Here is a 21,059-nt window from a genome sequence, read left to right on the forward strand (position 1 = left end):
ACCTGAACGGGGATGAAAGGTTTTAAACCATCAGGGGCTCTAATGTTCAAAAAAATGATTGACAGACGTCAGGCGTAGTTTTATCGGTTGCTATAAGTTGGGAGGGGATGTGGGGTTGGTGGTGGCGGTGGGGGGATAGCTTTCTCTCTCGATTCGCTTCTTTATTCTTTGTGTTGGCAGGCACACAAAAATGAGGAAGTACAATGTGTATTTGAGCAACAGTCCTAGAGTCAGCAAAAATCTTGGCTGGCAAAAGAGTAGGAAGAACTGGGCACTGGCAACATGAAGGGAAGTTTACCATAGCTAATTTACACATACTACCCACATTGTTATGATACAAAGCAGGTTGAAAATCAGCAACGTATCCCTTTAAATTCCAAGTTTTAATGCCCAACATGTCATTACACCACCCCAAACTTCCCTACTTGCTTTGGAAATCAGCCGTGTGTAAACTGTTTTAATAGCTACACCAACAGGCATTTTAACAGTAAAGTATACTGTAGGCTGTATCACTGCACCCCAGAGACTGTGCTCTGTTGTCTCTTTCATGTTTTATTCAGCCATATTAAGAGCTCTCTGCCACTTAAGAATTAGTTCACACATTGACCAACTGCTGCTTAAAGTTACTGTGTGCTACTACGGCAGCGAGTGTGAAGTTATTAGATAAGGCTTTGTTTCAGGCAGCGGCCGACAGTGGGAAATGTTCAGTATGCTCCAGGAGTGCAAGGGCCCGTCTGGTTGGCCCTCTTCACACAGTTCTTCTCCCTCTCCTGCTGGGCGACTGACAGGCGAGTGTAAAAGTAAGCAGGTGGAAGAGGCCTTACCTGAAGGCCCGCTCCCCCGTTACAATCCCTCCAAATGGAATCAAAGTGGCACAATGCACCCTACTGTTGCATCAAAGAGATCCCTCCGTCTCTCGTTAAGCTGGGTGCATAGAGACATTCCCCTTTGAAGACCTTCTCATCTGAAATCAGCAGTGTCTCACTGACAAGATAAAAAAAGCTATGGAGTTGCGCACTATGATGTTGATGTACAGACAGACAGTGTCTGTACAAAAGAAGTGCATTGCTGCAGTACGCCTTTGTTTGTCGGTCTCAAAAAAAGACAAACATGTATAGTGAAGTTTGAGAACGTGCCTTGTAAATATTAAACAGAAAATACCTTGAGTGCATTCTGAGTCATTTGAGGGGAACGGTAAATGTGTAGCTGTTTAGCAAAAGCCGAAGATGAATTCTTTATCTTGCAGATTGTTGCTTTTTAATGGAGCACATTTATGCCCGTGACTTGAGGTTTTAAAAGCTTTTCAGCACTAATTTGTGTGTTAAAGCACTTCATTAAAGCCCCTAAGAATATTCGTAGGAGTGAAAGCACAACAAGGATGCTGCTTAGTAATTAGTGTTGGGATGAGCATGTCAGTCACATAACACAGAGTGCTGGAAGTGCGCTACATTGATGTTCTAGCATGAAATGGCTTGAAATACTATAATTTATAAGCTTGCTGCCAAAGTGTCTGTCTTTAGACAAAATAGCAAGAAAACTTTGTGAAAAAACGACTTTGGAGTTAGTTTGTGCAAGAGCATGTTTGTAATGTAACTATTGGTTTATTCCAAGCTCTTTGTTTGCTCTTTGTTAGTGCTGTTTGTCTCTGTTTGGCAGTGTGTTTTTTCAAAACTGTTTATTTAGCAGTTTAGCTGTTTTATGACCAATGCCCTTGCAATTTGGGTCCAAATGCCTCGGTGTCCTCGGAGGCATTTTTTCACATAGCATTGAAACATGAAGCAATTAAAAGACAAATGCTGCTAATTGGAATTCAACTTAGTTTAAGACACCTTTTTAATTGGAGTGCTTTTTAGATATTGAAGTTATAATATATGATGTCCTTCTGGGCAAAAATATGTGTGTTTTGTATTGTTGTATTGTACACAGTGGTGTGGTGGTTAGCACTGTCGCCTCATAGCAAGAGGGTTCCTGGTTCCATCCCAGACGGGAGCCCTTCTGTGCGGAGTTTGCATATTCTCCCCATGTCAGCGTGGGTTTACTCTGGGTACTCCGGCTTCCTCCCACAGTCCAAAGACATGCAGGTTAATCGATGACTCTAAATTGGCCGAAGTTGTGAATGCAAGCGTGAATGGTTGTCTGTCTCTATGTGTTAGCCCTGCGATAGTCTGGCGACCTGTCAAGGGTGAATCCCACCTCTTGCCCAATGTCAGCTGGGATAGGCTCCATACTTGAAATTAACAAGTTTTTGTTACTCACAGAAGAAGCATTTATGAAATATGGTGGGCGAGGAGGAAGAACTTTACAAACCCTGCACTCTAATAAAATAGCAGTACTAGCTAGCTACAGAAGTACTAGCTAGCCGGAATGTACCGGTGACTCTGCTACCCCCTATTGCACGGGCGATGTATTGCATTTCACCCGCGGTGTCACCCGTGTCGCAAGGAAGTGCGTTGCCCGCGTCGCTTGCTCGCGTTGCGTGCCTCAACTATGAAACGGCTCTAAGGGTGTTAACCATGTGATTACCAGAGGGTGGGCTATACCCCATGCAAAGCAGCAGTAATGAGCTAGCCAGTGGGATACACACACGCACTAACATGCACAAACAGCTCCAGACCAGTTTACCATGACAGACCCCAGAGAAGCTCAGATAACAACTCAGACAGAGGGGCAGGACTTCATTCTCTGCTCAGGACTCCATTACTCCACTTAATCTTTACACAGCAAATAGTGGTGTGCTGCTATGTTAATGCTCTGAATGTTGCATACAAAACATTTAATGATATAGATGTAATTATTTGTTGCATGATTATACATTGAGGCAAGAGAAAATACATTGTCATAAAGCATTAGTGTTATTATAGCCACATATCATCAGATAATAGATAGAAAACCCCAGAATTACATATAGCTAGTTTGTGTATGTCAAACTGTGAATATCTAAATTGTTGTTGAAGAATTTCTGTGTGTCCCTAAATTATAATCCTTGTCCTCATAGTTACTGAGGTAAGCATGCACTTTAGCCATTTGCCCGAAAACTCTAGACTTTTCCTGCAGTGTTGTCTGTGTTTTGTCAGAGGTTGTCAGCAGATGGAATTTGGTGGTATGTGGTTGCCCTGGAGACAAGATAAAGGGTGTACCCAGGGGGCGCTGCTGTGTGGTGACTGACAGCCATAGTCTTCTCACACATCTCACACACACTGGGCACTAACTTGGGTAGTTGCTCTATCCCGTCATGTCTTGGCTGGGCAATCAGAGCTCTTCTGTTTGATTAAAACCTGCATAGGAGGACGGCACACCATAAGTACCGTTCTCTTTGTTCCGCCTTTGTGCCTGCCCGCTGTGTGAAGAATCATTACTGCAGGTCAAAGACGGTGTTAGGAATATTGCATGCAGGGTATGATAAAATGTTTGCTGGGTGTAATAAAATTAGAAGGCACTATTTTAAGGTGGTGGTGGTATAAATACTGTATTAATGAGTCAATTTTTTTAAATAGGCTGGGTTTTTTTTGTTGTTTTTGTGTTTATTTTTTGTAACCTCTGTTACTTGTGCCGCAATAGCTCTTTCTTTTCTCATTTCAGTGTTTCACTTCATGTGGTAAATAACATCTTCAGATTCAGACTGAATCAAAGTTACGCTTCTTTCCTTTTATTACTCCCCCGAACAGAACAGCTCTTTTTCACCACACATACTCAAAGTAGAATGCACCAAATTCCTGCTTCTGTCAGAGGAGATGTAGAGGAGTAAGATGAAATATCTGGGGAACCATGAAGTCTCTACTTTCTATACACCTGATGAAGGTGCCTCTTTTTTTCTATCTTTTATGCCTTATTTTCTCCCTTTCTTCTGGGATGGAAGCTTATCTGTCCTGCTGCTTTATGTCCCTGTATTGCATCAGTATAACCTGAGAGGTGTAATTTAATCTAGTCATTGTAATATGGCCAGTAAAAGCATGACAAGCCGGCACAGAGCCCCATCACCATGAAAAGTGGAGTACTTAATGGAGTTTTTGAGTTTTTAATGCACTTGCCCCGTCACTTAGTTTACCAAAATTTGATTTGCATAGTTAAAACGCTGCTACACAAAAACTTAATTCATCCGTGGACGTAAATATTTGGATGCAGAATACTAACAATAAGTATGTAAGCAGCCTGAAAGCTGAGGGTCTTTGCCGGCATTGTTTCCACAACCTGGAGTGTGTCACACTGATTATGCCTTTACTGCTTGCCTAAGGTTAAAAAATGTAAGCTGTTCATTTATCTTCCTTTATACTGATTCCTTTTCCATTTATCTCTGCTTCTTGCTCTTGTGATCACTTAAAGTGAGTTGGTTTCTTTGTAACTGCTTGAGCAATATTTTCTGCAGTCCCCACTAATGAGCAGAGGGCCAAAATCATTTGTGGTGATTCCCGAACTTAGTAAATAATGCATAGGAATAGAAAATAAACACAAAATTGTTGCACCAGGTCTTCTTGAGCATTTTCTTAGTTAAAATATGGTAAATATTCAGGCATTGAGGTAGGCTACTGCCGCAGCAACAGGGTGTTAACAGAGAGCCCTATCATGGAGGCAACAATATTTCCCTAGGTTCTGCTAGTGTCTGCTGTCTCTGAAACCATATAGCATAATTACAGTAGACTATTAAAGGGATATTTCTGATCTTTTGAAGTGGGGTTGTTTGAGTTACTTATCTACAGTCAGTCTGTTACCTACAGGAGATGTCGGTCAGCATACCCCCCGTTTGGAGATGCAGGCAGTATTAAAAGAGTATGCTATATTGAGAATATTTTCAACTGCTTTACTTAACTGCAGACAGCCCTTTTTGATGAGGAACCTGGCTTCAGTTCCTTATCTGTGCGCTCATCAAAGCCACCAGACGAAGAAACATTTTAGCTCACTGAACACGAGAGCAGCTCGTCTACCACTACCTCAGTCAGCTATTTTGTGCTTTTGCGTGACTTTTGAATCTGAACTAACACTTTCAAAATCCAAAGTCACACAATAACACAAACAGACCAGCTGCACGTGTGTTCAGTGATGTTGAATCACTGTTTTTCTCAATAGAGTCTGGCTTTGAGAAGAGGAATGAAACGGTTTCAGTTTCCCATCGGAAATCACTGACGTCAAGGAAAAGTGGTGAAAATATTCTAAATACAGCATACACTTAAACTGATAGTGATTTTTAAGGTGGCTAAAATACATTTTGTTGTTGACCCCTCCACAGCAGCAGATTGCTTAGCTTCCGTGGCAGCACTCCAACCTGCTTCTCTAAACTGGAGCCACATCAACTGTCATTTACTGTTTGTAATACCCTGACTATGGATAAGTACCTCATACAGTTCCACTTAAAAAGATCTGAACTATCCTTTTAAAGTGCATTACTTTAGATTGGACATGCAAAAATAAAAGTTAGTGTTTCAGCAAATTCTAATCTTTTCTGCTTAGGATCAGTCATAATTTGGATACATATAATGTTCTGTAGAAAAAACAGCAAGCCTTACATTATATATTCAAGAGGCACATGCCCAAATTTTTGCTCTTCAAGCTCTGTTTTCTCTCTCTTCCTATTAAACATAATTTAAAGCCAGCAAAAGCAAAAGCAAGCAGCAGGGATGCGTATGTGCCTGCACAGGATGCAGCTGCAGAGAACTAAAGAGTGAGCATGACTGATAGTGGTGATTATTCGTATTATTTTCGATGGCGTCGCTCGTCATCAGTTCCCTCGCTGCTCCAAATGAGGTGAGTGAGTAACTAGCAGAAGGGACCGTGTGGGTAGTGTAGTATTTTGTTACACAGGAATAAAGAGCCAAAGCACTGTCCCACTTCTGTGTCAGAGTCTGCTCCAGCAGCTGTCTCGACCACATCTCCCATGAGCCCTTGATGCGGGAGCGCTGTCAAAGCCCAATGGGAGCTGTCGCTGTGACATGCTAATGATAAAATGCTAAAATGATCATTGTTTTTGGTTTGTTAAGGTGATGCGGTGTTCGGAATTTTCCACCTAGTGCAGTAGCAGATATCACATGAATATTTTTCATTTTAAAAAAGGAACCGAGCACCTGTAATGTTAAATGTTGTCACAACACAAGCAGCCATAGAAGAACTTTGGCTAAATTACTAAATTATGGCCTCATTAATTTTATTTAAAATAGCACTTATCTGACTCAAGAATAAGTAAACAAAACTAATTGGACTGCTACATAGGACCTTCTTGTCAACAGTTTGAGATATTCTACACTGGCTGGGTTGCCAGACTTTACAGTATATTGGATACTGTTACTTAGAATTATTACAAAGAAAGCAATGGCCAGATGATCTTATTAATTTAGTTATGTTAAGGTTTCCTCGTTTCTTTGTATTTTGTGGCTGTAATGAAACAGTGCATTCAGCTGACAGTAACATAGCTTTGTTTTTTTGAAGTTGGGGCTGTCTGAACGTCTGAGCTAAAACATCATCCATTATTGATGGCCCTGTGAGCATATCCAGACAACTGCAGCTAGCTATTGATTTCAAATCAGCAGCTTTTGAGTCAAAGCAGGACTGATAGGACCACATCACTGGCACAATACATCTTCTGGAAAAGTTCCATTTAGTGGCACTCGAGGCCGACTCAGCAACATTTACGAGTGGTCAGACAAACACACTCGATATAGTGTCGATGTCCTTAAGAGCCTCTCAATCTGTGGTCTCATTAAGTGAAAGTCTTGTTATTCTGTTTCTAACAATAACTAAAATGCACTGAAATTCAATATAGCAATGCTTGCTCTTAGGTAGAGAAAAAGATACTCACTGAGAAATCTCATGTGATTGTTTTTTTTTATCAGGCTTTCCAAGCAATTTATGTTTCTGTGGAGATGAGAGCATTGATTTTTGTGGGCTTTTAAGGCGGGTTTGTAGTTTGGGATGCCTGTTAGATAAACTATTGTTGTCACAGTATAGGGGCTGTATAGGTTTTTACACAGTATCCATTATGGACTTTCAAACATTAACACAAACAGACATGTTGGAGCAAACATTGGACATTTGAAGGTTAGTTATCTTATTACTTATCAACAGCTTTTGTTTTTCAGTCGTTATCTTTATAGCTGATAGATATCCCAAAGTTATATAGCCAAAGTTCTGATAATGTGGTAGTACTCGTTTTCCTCCAGCTTATCACAAAGACCAACCATCACATCTTACACGTACAAGCGCTTAGCAACAACAGTGTAGTAGGAATATGTTAATATACTGTAGGCTATTTATAAATATCAAAATAATGAATCCACATACACTAGTACTTGCTTTAAAGGCAGATCATCGAAGCTCAGTTTTAGTAAGTTTTCCAACTTTTGCCAAGAGGGAACTTTAGATATTGGTCCCTAGATTATGTTCACCGAGTTTCATGCAGATCGGTCCCTTCTTCCTAGGAAGAGATCGATTTGAAGTGTGTTTCATGTCTCTACCACACATACGGGGCATGAGATATGCCCATTCAAAGTTCAGTCAGTTGCTATAGTGCCCCCTTTGGCCAATTGATGTAATATTGCTTCATTTGCATCCTCCCATGACCCTCTACCACTGTGCCAAATTTCACATGGATTGACCAAGTCAGTGAGGAGAAAAACGTGGAACAGAGACACAGACAGACACACAGACAGAGTTTTTGTCATTATATAGTAAGATGAAGCTCATACAGACTGAAAAGAATTTGTAACTGTAAATATTCAGACAGAAATTACAGTTATAAACCCTGCAAAGCTTTAAAACTGAGTTACTGCACTACAATTTATAACATTCTCAACCTCCCTTTTTCACTCAGTCATTCATTAGTCTTCTATCACTTGAGCACATAAATAGGAGTCTGCGCTGTATATTAGTGTGTGCATTTTCTTACTTTCCTGGCAAGAGACTTTTAAGTTCACAGTTCTTTGAAGTTAAGACATGACTGTTGGTGTGAGAAGAAGGCAGGAGCGAAGCAATTAGTGAGTCATTGTCAACAGTGGATATGAGAAAATTGTGTACATTTCAAACCGTGTGGGCCGACAGCTAAAATGTCAGAGTATTTTAGAATCTCCATCTTTGCCTTTAATTATAAATTCAGCTGAATTATGAAATGTTAAAAGCCTCTGTGACACACTGAAGCTTCATCCCACTCTTTTAAAGTGCTTGTAAACATAGGTTACTTTCACCTCAGTCAGCAAGAATGTACTCGCGGTGCTAACACAAGCGGACCCACACACTTACCTTTATGTAACTGAGATATGAAACAAATTGAAAAAAGTTGCGTAATAAAAAAATGAAATAAAACCAGAGGTGATTCATGCACTCAGTCAGCTACTCACCAGCCAGCTCTGCAGTTACTCTGTCTCTTGCATTAAAAAGCAGCTTAATTGATTTTTCTCATGTTTGATTTTCTTGTCAGTTTAAACTGAAATCAGATCCTCTCACCACATATGTGTCTGACTTTGAGCATGCAAATCACTGGATACTTTTATAAAGTTTTCATGCACATATGAATCATATTAAAGATACAATCCAGATTTTATTTTACTCACCGAGATAAGTGTTTATTTCTGTCTTGGATGGTACAGTAGTTGTAAAACTTTTCCCCCATCTTAACTCAGAATCCATGCCATTACAGAAAGGTGTTCAATCATTTAAAAAAGAGAATCAGCTCTGCCTCAAAATACAGACATTTTTGATGAGCTAATACATGTTGTTAATTCAGAGGGGAGAATTCCTAAAATCTGAACATCAGTTGTTGAGCCGATTTTGCTGCCTAATTGGGGAGTTCAAGTTTTTGATACTCTTTATCTATCTTGTCTATCTAAGAACTGAATACCAATACAAGTAAAGGTCATGTTGAGGTAGCTGACATTTTGTTTTTTGTTGTTTTTCTTCATTCCATAGATTATAGAGTGGAAGTGAAGTGGGAGGTTTAATGTTGAGTGGGCAGGGTTTAGGAAATAAAAACTTAGTCATTTGTCTGTTTTCATTTGTTTGTTTTTCCTCTGTAGACGTTATTAGGTGAGTGGCTGTTAAAGCACCTCTATCTCTTGAATGGACTTGACGCACTCTGGTTGACTCATCACTACAAACAGTAAACAGTTGCTCTTGGCCAATTCTCATTGCTGATAAGTCAAAGGTACAAGACTGTGTATGTATTAAGTTAACAAGAGGAGTCAGCTACAACTCCCAAGGATCTAACAGCAGGACAGAAGCAGAGGTTGAGTTTTATAGAACTTGTTAAATCCATTCAACAGCTTGACTCAGTTCTCTGTGTTCCTGATTGTTGCATAGAAGCTTTGTGGATATGCTCAGATTGATTTGCATCTTCACTTGGCTTCTTCTCCACATGTCTAAGGCTAATGGGCACTATAGTATTAAGAGTCATTCAACATACCAAACTGGCCAAAAGAAAACCCAAATACATTTTTTTTACTTTATTTTAATTGGTGTTTTCAAGTTGAAGGGAAAAGAAGAAAATAAAAAACGGTGGGTGGGGAATAGAGGTTGGTAGGAGCCACACAGTGGTACAGAGCAGGGTTTTTCAACTAATTAGTCAATAGGTTACACCCCCTAGTGTATATGGTCCATTTTTTACAATAACACTTGCAATGATCAATAGAGCAGAGAATCTGAATACAGAAACCACTTACCTTTTTTCGACAAAAAATATTAGTTTGTTTTTCATCAATGGTTTACTCATATCAATGAATCTGAATTAAATCATTTGGAATTAAAGTTTTTCCAGGTAGTTTACATGGGAAATATTCATTCCGAATGAGGGTTTGCACAGGAGATCAGTTTAATCGCCTTTTAATCACCTGTATTCGGGTCCACGCAAGGTTTAGGGCAGGGCAGGTTTCTGATTGGATAGGGGGTGGGGCAGATGTTACGTGTTTACGTTTACCGGAAGAAAACACTGTAGTCCTCTCTCCGGATAACAAGATGCTTGACGATGTCGTTCTTAGTGCCTTTTTCGGGCTTGTTTTGCTTATATTCTTGAAGCAGCAGTACGACAACAACCTTGTTCTGCTAATGCTTCGTCTGTTGAGGAGGAGAAGGGAGGTAGAACGTAGAAATTAAAAATAATGTTTCCACTCGGGACCATCTCTTGTTTTAAGAAGCTGCCATCTTGTCGCTCATGCACTATATACGTCATCACGCCAGAGGGGCAAGGATACGAGCATGCGCAGAAAGACCGGAGGAATGAGTGTATACAAGTGCGAGAAATTCTTTCATTCAGAATTAGAAACAGAATATTCCAGCCCCTTTCATCGGAATGAATTTTCAATCGCATTGGCCATTTTCATTCTGAATTAGGTGTTTACAAAATCACTTTTAATAGGAATGAATTTTCATTCTGAATGAAAAGGGAATTAAACTGTACATGTAAACACACTCATTGTAGATATATATATAATTCTAGTTGTCATCACTACTCAAAATATCTCCAGAAAACAGTATGTTGAAAATCTTCTGTGTTGAATGTTCTGCTGACATAATCAATAGGATGCATTATAGGTGAATTGTATCATTAGAAAGTTAACTAAAATTAATTAATAATTCATTTCCTGGTGATGTTCGGATCCCCTGTCCATACCAAAGTTTATACCAATGTTTTTTTGTTGGGGTTTTTATTTAGTGAAAAGATATACAACTTTTGTATGATATTTTGACCTGTGTGATAATGATAACTCAGCAGCCTGGTTGTACAGTGGTTAGAAAAGTAGCCTCACAGCACAAGGGTCCCTGGTTCAAACCCGGAGTGGGGTTTAAACCCTGAGGTGGGGGAGCATCGTGTCAACATGGGTTTTATCTGGGTACTCTGGCTTCCTCCCACAATCCAAAAACATGCACATCAGGTTAATTGGTGACTCTAAAATGGTGTGTGAGTGTGAATGGTTGTCTGTCTCTATGTGTCAGCCCTGCGATAGTCTGTCCAGGGTGTACCCTGCCTCTCGCCCATTGTCAGCAGGGGTAGGTTCCAGGGCTCCCAGGCCCCCCCCCCCCCCCAACCCCCAACAGGATAAGTGGTGACAGAAATGAATGAATATAACGACTCTTGTTTACTTTAAACACAATTTAAACCCAAATTATGTACTTCAATATGAATAATATACTGAAATATGCCCTGCGCTTACTTCTTAGCTCAGAGTCGTCCATGCTTGATAGAAAGGGGGCGTGGCTCTACTGCAGTCCACTTTAGGTGATGTGGAACACTGTGATTGTCTTAGAGACATCCTATCAAATAAGTTTGTGCATTTGGGTGGAGTCAGATGACAGTAATCATAGATCAAGACATCTTCAAAAAGCTATGTCCATTAGAGTCAACTGGGGATAAAGAAAGTTTACTGTCAAATGCAAATTTAGAGTAGGAAAAAGTGCTTCAGAGACCGTAGAGATACCAATTTTTCCACTGACATCACCAGTCAATATTTGAATAATATCAGGACTCACCTTTTCTCATCTGGAAAGCTGGAACACAAAACCTCAAATGTCACTCTGAAAAAATTAAGAGTGCACTTTATCACAGCTAAACTTCTGGAATGCAATAAACATCATAAATTTATATCTCGCAGTGTTGGTGTATCCAAAGGTAGATTTTTTCTAAAGATTTTAACTTTGTATGTGTACTATATCATGTTTGACACAAAGGTTAGGCAGCTCAGCTGGGCTTAATTTTTCTGGACAGATCTCAGTATTATGATCAATGGACAAATGGTAAAGTAAATGTAACAGATATTGCAGTCAGTCACAGAACTGCTATGGTATGAATGTCAGTGGGCATGGAATTGGACTATCAGCAAATCATAAAAGTGCATTATTTTGCTTTTTTGCTCCCTGAATTGTCCCTCTACAGTGCCACTGTTTTGTTTTTGTAGTTGTAGTTGCAGTTTCACTGTGCTGATAGGATGTTATATTGAGCTTGGATTTTCTACTTTCTCTTTCTAATTACTCTGCTGCCAATTTTGATCCATGTGTTCAATGATTTATTTATGCAATGTTTTATTCTGATGCTCAGACCCTCTGATTTTCCAGATCTTTCTGCTGCCGTCCAGAAGTTCTCCCAGTCCCTGCAGGAGTTCCAGTTCGAGTGCATTGGTGATGCGGAGACGGATGACGAGGTGAACATCGGTAAGTTCAGTTCGGCCAGTCCCGGGAGGGCACATCTCTCCTTTTGCTGTCTTTCATCTTCTTTCCTTCCTGCTATTCCCAATTAGTTAGATTGTCACCTCAATCAGTACCTTATCTTATTTCCATAATCATTCTCTTGGGAGATACTCGAACACAATGGGCTGTAGTGCTGACACGTATCAGAAGAGCTAATGTCCTCTGGCTAAAGTGCTCAAACTATGATGTTATTATATTTGGGCAATTTCACATCAGTGAAAGTAGTTAATAGAAAAGGGAAAAGCTTTATGTGAGTCATTGGGAGCTGTTTTCAGACAATATTAAGCATACTCTGCAGATTCCTTGAAATGGGACTCGGCTTTGAGTATAGATCTTAAAGTTGTCTACGGTGCATGTATAATTAATGCTATTGATTTGCTTATGATGCTTCCCCTATATCTTTTCAAGCCTATAAGAGATCAAAGGGACTAATTGTGATCAGTGTCAGAGATTAATGGAGGTGCGAACCTCCTAGCCTCCAACAGGAATATGAAAGCAGCTGTGCAGAGGGCTCTTTGGCTCTAATGGGCAGGACTCCCAGTCTGGCCTCTTCTTCCTCTTCTTTTTTTTTCACTGCTCATTATCCCCAGCTTGAGGTCCTTCGCTCCGTGGTGCTGGAGAATGCTGAATTACTGTCCATCTGTGAGGGCTAGACTGGATATCGACCTCCTCTACATGAGGCTGTAATGTTCATCTGAATGCGTAATGAATAGCCTTGCTTTCCTTTTTTTTCTCCCAAAGCTGAGGAGGCTGTATGATAGGCGGGTGGCGGGCAGCAGACCAATTATGCTTATTGGAAAAATTCACACCCAAATCCAAGCCTCATTAGAATCAAGCATGCTTTAATTTGAGACAATGCACCCCTTCCCTGGCCCTCAATCAAGAACGGTGTGGATCTCAGATTGAACAATTGATATTTTAGTTGCCCACCTGTTATGTAGCTGGATGTGCTCGGTGTTTACTGTGCAAACCACTGGCTCCTATTGTGTCAGTGGTTTGGCTGAGCCACAGGCATCTGTTTGGAAGCATCCTATTGGCTGTGTAATGTAGACAAAGGTAAATTCAGTAGGCGATCTCAAATAAAGACCAATCATTTGAAATAACATTATGCAATATTCGGCAAGATTTTAAATTCCTTGCATCCACAACATGCCAACTCAATGCTTACATGCAAAATAACAAACTCAGTCCAATTATGGAGCAAGAAATTAAGTGTTCAATATCATCTTAAAGAGAAATGATTTTCTCATCCTGCAATGCTACTGTGTTCACTCACCATCTCGCAGAGAAAAGGCCATCATTACAACAGCCTGTTGAAATCAATCTAGTCATCAATGAAACTGAGCTTTCTGACTGACATAGCTAGACCCTTGCGTGAATGCCAGCCGTGATCTTGATGCAGTATTGCTATAGTTCACTTTGATGCTCCCAACTTCCCCACATAACATCGAGATCCTGTATGTGCCGCCAGACGGGTTCACCTGACCTTTTATTGATTTCTCTGTATGACTTCCTGCAGTGACATTCACATTCCACGCCAGTTATCTGGGAATCAATGGGGCCAAAAGATTGATGTGGCTATAGAAATTTAGATTTTTTAGAGAAGTTACATGCCCTTCTCTCAGAAGGTCAATCATTTAGTCTCCAAGAGCTGCTCAGAGCCTTTTGGGATGGAACAGGTCAGATAAGGTCTGTATCTGAAAAGTAAAAAATCAGGCAGAAAAGCAGCATGTAAACCCATCAAGTGATTATGTTATTATAGTATCCAGAAAAAATGTATGTTTATAGTAATGTCTCTACTTATTTTCTTATATGAGCTTGACTTCCGTACTCATCCACTCTTGAGGTTGTAAATTTCATTTCATTCAGTGATTCATCAGGTCTATTGCCTCTCCTCCATTTACCAGTGAATGATATGCAAGCTGTAACCTCACTTTGACTCCCATTTCCTTTCTTTGGAGTCTAATCTTGTCCCATCAACGGCTCCAGCTGTGCCCTTTACCCCCTGAGAGGTTTGTACTGTTGATAAAGGAGCTAGTGGCATTAATAGGAGGCCAGCCTGCCTGCAGGATCACTGGCACAAAATCATTGCTTGCTGGTCTTTAAAAGCTTTGGTGTGTAAATGGACCAAAGTGTCTAAGATGATGCATGGGTCCCTATGCCAGGCCATCGTGCCTGATAATGATGTTACTGTGTTGGCAAGCAGAGCAGCTCGGCCGCTGCTAAATGGCTGGACACGGGGTGACACGGGGGCTGACCAACCGAGGCCACACTGTATCTGGCCCTCTATTTAATGAAGCTGTGAAGTGATCACGGCACAATTCTCTGGCAGATAAGATTCGATGTATTGTATGCTGAATTCATCTGGCCCTGCGGAACGTAATATAAGCTACTAGCCCAGATGGGGGGGGGGGGCGACATATCTCGGCCACATCAGTCACTCCTGCATTGTGACAGTATATTGTAAAGCCTAGCAGGGGAAGAAAATAAAGGGAAGCAATCAGTGGGTCCCATTCAATTGAAGTATGGTTTTTTACTGCAAGTCTTGGTTTTAAATTGGACAGCTGCATGATTTTATTAGGTTCTAAAATGTGCTGCACTGAAAGCTCTGAAGCTGCAGTGCGAATAAACATTTTAGCACCATTCTATAGTGCTTGTGGGGTGCCAGGAACATCTGATGTTTAACGACGGAGCCACTGTGTTAAAATATCTTCTTTTTTTATCATCTGTATATAACAACACGGTTGATTACCGTACTTGCCAAATGGCGAGCATATTGTCCAAGATGCATCATATATGTTGATGCATTTATTGACCAAACATAGAGTATGTCACCTTTAATAGGGTGTTGTAAGAATGATCTTTCTGTGTATTTCAGCCCAGTCATTCAAAGAGTTCTCCCAGCTGCTGACTACTGTTGAAGAGGAAAGACGACGCTTGGTAAGAATGCAGTTTTGATTTTCTTTTTGTAGATGATTTTGTGTTATACTTGAGAGAGGAAGAGCACATGCTTGTCTGACTTAAATGCTCTGCGAGGATAACCATTCTGACAGAATTTGGTTTGGTATGAATTCCAGACATCTGATGAAAACAATGGAATCTACAAGTTTCCTACCTCCATTTTTTCCCTAAAACAGACAGTTGTTGATAGTACCCATGGGTTCGGCCACTTTCTCTGAACACCAGGCAGTCTCCTTATTTAGCCGTGGAAAAGACATTGGTGGTATATTGAAGTACAATGAGGTTGGAGAAGTCGCAGTAGTAAGAACTGAAAAACTGAGAGAGAAAAACAGGTACAGAACACACACAGTACGGCTTTTCCTCTCAAGACTGATGCTTTGAATCATAAAATCAGAGTTAATGTAGAATAAACACAAAATAAGTATATTGAAATTCAAATACTATTGTTGAATCTTTTTTAAATTTGAACACAGATTCTCTCCTGTGAATGACAGATTCCTTATTAAACCCTCAACGCCATCAGGTGTGGTGAACCTTTCCTTGATTTCCCATTCATTTGTGAGATCCAGAAAATGATCAGCACGTGAGGCATGTGCTGTAGTTGTGAGCATTGTCTCGCCCTTCTATTTTACTCAGCTAGTGCGAACAAAAGCGGTTTACATTCTTCATCAGTGAAGTGCACAGTGACTCCCAAGTAGTTATCATTATTCACAGAAGTCCAATGATCCACTTTGAGAGTGACTTTCTAGCTCGCTCGAGTATGTTCATTCCCTTTCCTCCATACAAAGTGTGTATTCTTGACGCAATGGTTCCTCTCAAGGGTAGATTATAAGAGGCGTCTCTCAGTCTGTCTTCTGCTGTGATAATAAGGCAGCATTTTTAGCTATCCATTTAGCCAAAGCATTAGTAGCCATCTCATTTGCATGTTTTGATATACACCCACGGATACCACACTGCTGTATTGTAGATTGGTGAAGCCTAGTAGTTTTAGTTGGATGATTTGCTTTGAGGTGATGTGTCAAAGACAAATTACCTCTGTGGTAATTTGATTCGGCTTTGCAAACCATTCAGAATGCAGAGTACTTAAGTTTTTTGTTTTGTTTTTCACAAAGAACTGTTGGCCAACTTTATAAAGATAAACTTTTCTCCTTAAAACTGCACCACTGTCTTTATCCATCTTCAGCCAGGATAGTTCGGTTTGGCAGTACATGTTGTTACACATGTTGGCGACCACAGGAAGTAGACAAAACGCAGCTCCAATAGTTGCGTAAATTTACAATATTTCAAATTAATCGCCAAAATTAGTGTGTTAATTTTGACAGCACTAACTGATATACTTTTACACTGTGATGTGTTGTATTTACTTCCATATGTTTACTTACTTCAGTGTAATTCAGTTCACCAGCTTTGTAGCAGACTGCACCACTTTCTCATTTTTATCACTGTGTTGCTCTGATTGTGCAGGGAAACAACCCTGTCCCTGCACTTAGCATTTATTTTGTAAAAGTAGACATTTTAGAGGGTGCTACTGAGAGGTGCCTCAAGGCAGGAATTACCTCAGTCCACATACTTCAGCTGTGCATCTGATTTACCAAGTCTGATATGCAAATGAGATCAGCTGCAGGTTTGCAGTCATGGGTTTTGTAACTACCTGAGACATTTTCATTAGGATTCCGTTCTCCGTGAAGGAGCAGACTTTTTACAGCCACTTTTTTTCAGTCTGAGGGGGAGAGTGTTTGGCACTGAAGAGATTTAGTTTGGAATAACACTTTAAATGGGGAGCACGGATAGGGCTTTTTAAGACTAACACTCTAAAGTTTAAGGTAATGATAAGAATATGAGAGTAATGATTGGACTACTAAAGCTCTCACACAGTGTGCCATTTCCATATGGATGCACAGATATATTGTACCTCTGCTTGATTATGCATTGTACAGGTTTTACATCAGTAGCTGCGTAAACACAGACTCATATGTTAATATCAAGGCTGGAATATGTGTGACTAAATGTGAGCATTTTCCTCCCAAAATTCAAAGTGCAGCTTAATTTTATGATGGACAGAGTTGCCCTTTGAAGATGTCTGTCACCTCTGTGCAGACAATGTAGCTTTGTGGAATATCTTGTCATCCTAATCCATATGACAAGCATAAAGGCACTGTTCATAAATCCATATGGCCTATAGAGTTTGAAACTGTGATACTTATAAATTATTTAATCGTGTCAGTATGAACTGGAGTATCTTGCTAATTAAGCAATCACAGTGCCTGAAAATGTTTTCTCTAGTAAGGAGTAAAACAGATGTGACATTTTTGCCAGCAAACTCAGTGTGACACAGGGCTGGTTGGCTCTCACTGTCCATGGTGCCTCAAACTAGGCTCTGGCATATGGTTGTGACTCTGTCTCTCTGGTGTAGTGGTGGCTATTTGATGGCTGTCGAAAATGATCAGGGCAGTCTGTGGCACAGCAAGTTATATTGTTTTTAAAGGAACAGTTCACCCCCAAATCAAAAATTCATATTTTTCCTCTTACCTGTAGTGCTATCTTTATAATGACGAAAACTCTGTGGGTGTGTTTGTGTGTGTGTGTGTCTGTTCCACATTTTTCTCCTCACTGACTTGGTCAGTCCATGTGAAATTTGGCACAGTGGTAGAGGGTCATGGGAGGATGCAAATGAAGCAATATTACATCAATTGGCCAAAGGGGGGCGCTATAGCAACCGACTGAAAGTGCAAACTTTGAATGGGCATATTTCATGCCCCGTATGTCGTACTTTGCACAGAGATGCCTCTCCTCATGAGGAACAAATTTGCCTCAAGAACCCATAACTTCCGCTTATATAGATTTTCGTCCATTTTGAATTTTTTGAAAAACACTTAAAATCGATCTCTTCTAGATAGATAGATAGATAGATAGATATTGTTTATTGTCCTTTCGGAAATTTTTTTTGTGTCTGTGACCGATCTGCATGAAACTCGGTGAACATAATCTAGGGACCAATATCTAAAGTTCCCTCTTGGCAAAAGTTGGAAAACTTACTAAAACTGAGCTTCTATAAGGCAATGAATATTGCGCAGGGCGTGGCTCATCACATAAAGGTGTATAACATCTCAAGGGTTTCACCCATCACCACGCAACTTTGTAGGCATATGACCACACATAATCTGAGGGGACCCCTCCATTATTGACCCCATCAAACAAAATGGGGGCGCTAGAGAGCTAATTTCTTATCTAGGCCTAACTTCCATATCGATTTTTACTAAACTTGGTAGATATGTAGAACAGGATGCCTCAAGGTGACTGGAGAAATTTAACTCTAATTGGCAACTGGGTGGCGCTATAACAACAGAAAAATGCTTAAAAATGGCTAAAATGCGACCGATAGCTGTGGCTCCCCCTGTGGCCCAACGTTTTGGGTTTTTTTTTTTCTAATTTTTGGTATGACTAAGTCATGGTATGGTATGCTGTACATAATCACGGAAACTGTCAGTGTGTCATTCTGTCAGTCAGTCATTCTGTCTGTCCCACGTTTTTTAAAAACTCTGTCTGATTACATTGCTCTTCTTAATGGGTACAGTTGACTATTTAATCTGCAATTTCCTATGACCTGTATCCCAAACACACACCATGTGAAACTATACGTGGGCAACTGTGCACTCAATGGGTATGGACTACTTCATTAATCTATTTTGTTTTATTGTGAGTTGCCGAGTGTTGGAGATATCGTCTGTAGAGATGTCTGCCGTCTCTTGGATATAATGGGACTAGATGGCAGTCGGCTTGTGGTGGCAAAAAAATACACTCTAAAAATCAATAACAATGTCTCTTTCCAGAAATCATGACCTAGTCACATGAGATAATCCACAGACCTTGCTGTGAGCAGTTATATGGTGGAACTATTTTCTGTCCACCAAACTACACCCGTCCACACAGTGTGCATCTACTGATAGCTCACCTAACATCACTGAGCTAGCTAACGTTACAGCTCAGCCAAGTATGGCGCCATTAATGTTTACATCTCATGGTACCATGAGAACAAACCTCGTTCCATGAGTCGATGCATGCTTCCTTCTGTGCAGTGGTATCATTGGCAGGTGTAGTTTGGTTGAAAGAAAATAGGTCCTGCATGAAACTGCTCACATTAGGGTCTGTGAGTTATTTTGAGTAACTGGGTCATGATTTCTGGAAAGAGACATTGCTTTTTGGCACTTTAAGCACCGCAAGCCAAGTGCCATCTAGTTCCATTACATCCAAGACATGGCAGACATCTCTATAGCTGATAATCTCCAACATTTGGCAACTCACACTAAAACAATCTAGATAGATAAATAGCACTACAGGTAAGAAGGAAAATATGTATTTTTGATTTGGGGGTGAACTGTCCCTTTAAAACCACCTTTTTTATGAGTGCATGTTACAAAGGTGAATGCAAACGGTACATATTTACCAGAATCTAGCTTGCACAGAGAGGGAACACTGCTTTACAGCTTGATGTGTTTGTGGCATTTGAATGCACAAATTATAGAAACAAAAAAAGTTGACAAATATAAATGAATGTTGGGGGTTGCGAATTTTTTTTTTTTAGTTTCTAATTTTAAAGGGTGCAAAGAAACAATAACTAATCAAGACGACAAGCAGAGACATGGATGGTCTGGTAACAGAAATGAAATGACACCACAGTTGAGTAGGAGGAAAACTGGAAGAACCCAAACAAAATACACAATGGCAATGTAATGGAAATAAACCTAATGAATCAAAGCAGCTATGACTAGTCATAGAGACTATGGGGTGCAGTACTTCATTCAGCTGTGATAGATTTAATAAGTAAAAACTTATTCATAGCACACATGCACCCTCCTTCATATACTGTACCCCTCTCTGCTTACTTGAAAGGCATCCTCCTTGCATCATCTCCTTTTCCTTCACATAGCAGTCTTCTGTCTCATCAGATCACAGGAGTACGTGAGAAACACAGCTCTGATCCCTGCACTTTGAGCTTTGGTTGATTATAATGTTGGCAATGCAAGAAGTAAAGCTTATCTCAACTTTTATTCAAATCCCTTGGGATACAAGCGTCAGCATGTAACTAATGTCACATGTATCAATGTAGCATTGAAAAGCGACTTTATATAGTTATAGGAAATAGTAATATATAGTTTTCCAAGAAGATTAAACTGAGGTGGTGCCAACTTTGACGTTAAAACAATCTTTTATTTTTCTTTGCTGCTCCCATATATATAAAGTGTAAACTGCTAATGACTCACCTCACGTGTGGGTGTAAAACTGTGATTGACACTGCTTTTTGAGCTACTGCAGCACTGTGCTCATTTTCAAGCTGATTTTTATAGAAACAGGCCGTGCATACCAAGTTCAGTGATTATTAGGCAGGTTGCCAGGACCATGACTTACATCAAGCATATTTCTATGTCTCAATTTCATTCACAGCTTTCACAACAGTACCACCTTGGCATACATTGAGCTCCATTATAAATAATTAAACATGCTCTTTTATGTAGTCTAGGCCACATTAACAGACTCAGCACTGAAAACTGCATCACTTGTCCTCATCACTTGTCTTCATCACCACCATAGTAATTCAAACTTCCATCAAACTGGAGATCAGATTGTGCGTATGTGTGCAGAATATGTACCCCACAGGACAAGATTTGGTATCGGAAGTGGTCTGGTTTCTGCTTGTAGTCAGTTTGTAGTCCAAGGAGTGTTGACCAATCACGAATGAACAGCAGGTAAAAGGTCTGGGTGGAGAGGCGGAACACATTGACTGAAATGTAATCTCAGAACCTATCGGCTAACTTCTGATGAAGAGTAAGTTTGATATTTAATTGAACTTTATTTAATTTAATTTTATTTATTTTATTTTATTAAAATTTAATTAATTTATCTATCAGTACAGCATAGTATCGCAATATTTTTGTGTGGCAATATTG

General features: G+C 40.1%; 1 protein-coding gene across 4 annotated transcripts in view; it reads left to right on the forward strand.

Annotated features, from left to right (window-relative positions):
• arhgap42b (Rho GTPase activating protein 42b) overlaps positions 1-21,059 on the forward strand; it is an 87,189-nt gene that overhangs the window by 12,107 nt on the left and 54,023 nt on the right. For all 4 annotated transcript variants that reach the window (XM_033630520.2, XM_033630521.2, XM_033630522.2 and 1 more), the window contains exons 2-3: positions 12,022-12,117; positions 15,032-15,093. In XM_033630520.2, the coding sequence (XP_033486411.1) occupies positions 12,022-12,117; positions 15,032-15,093 (158 nt within the window). The remainder of the gene's footprint in view (positions 1-12,021; positions 12,118-15,031; positions 15,094-21,059) is intronic.

The sequence above is a fragment of the Epinephelus lanceolatus genome, chromosome 4 (assembly GCF_041903045.1).
Source record: "Epinephelus lanceolatus isolate andai-2023 chromosome 4, ASM4190304v1, whole genome shotgun sequence".
NCBI classification, from domain to species: Eukaryota; Metazoa; Chordata; class Actinopteri; order Perciformes; family Serranidae; genus Epinephelus; species Epinephelus lanceolatus.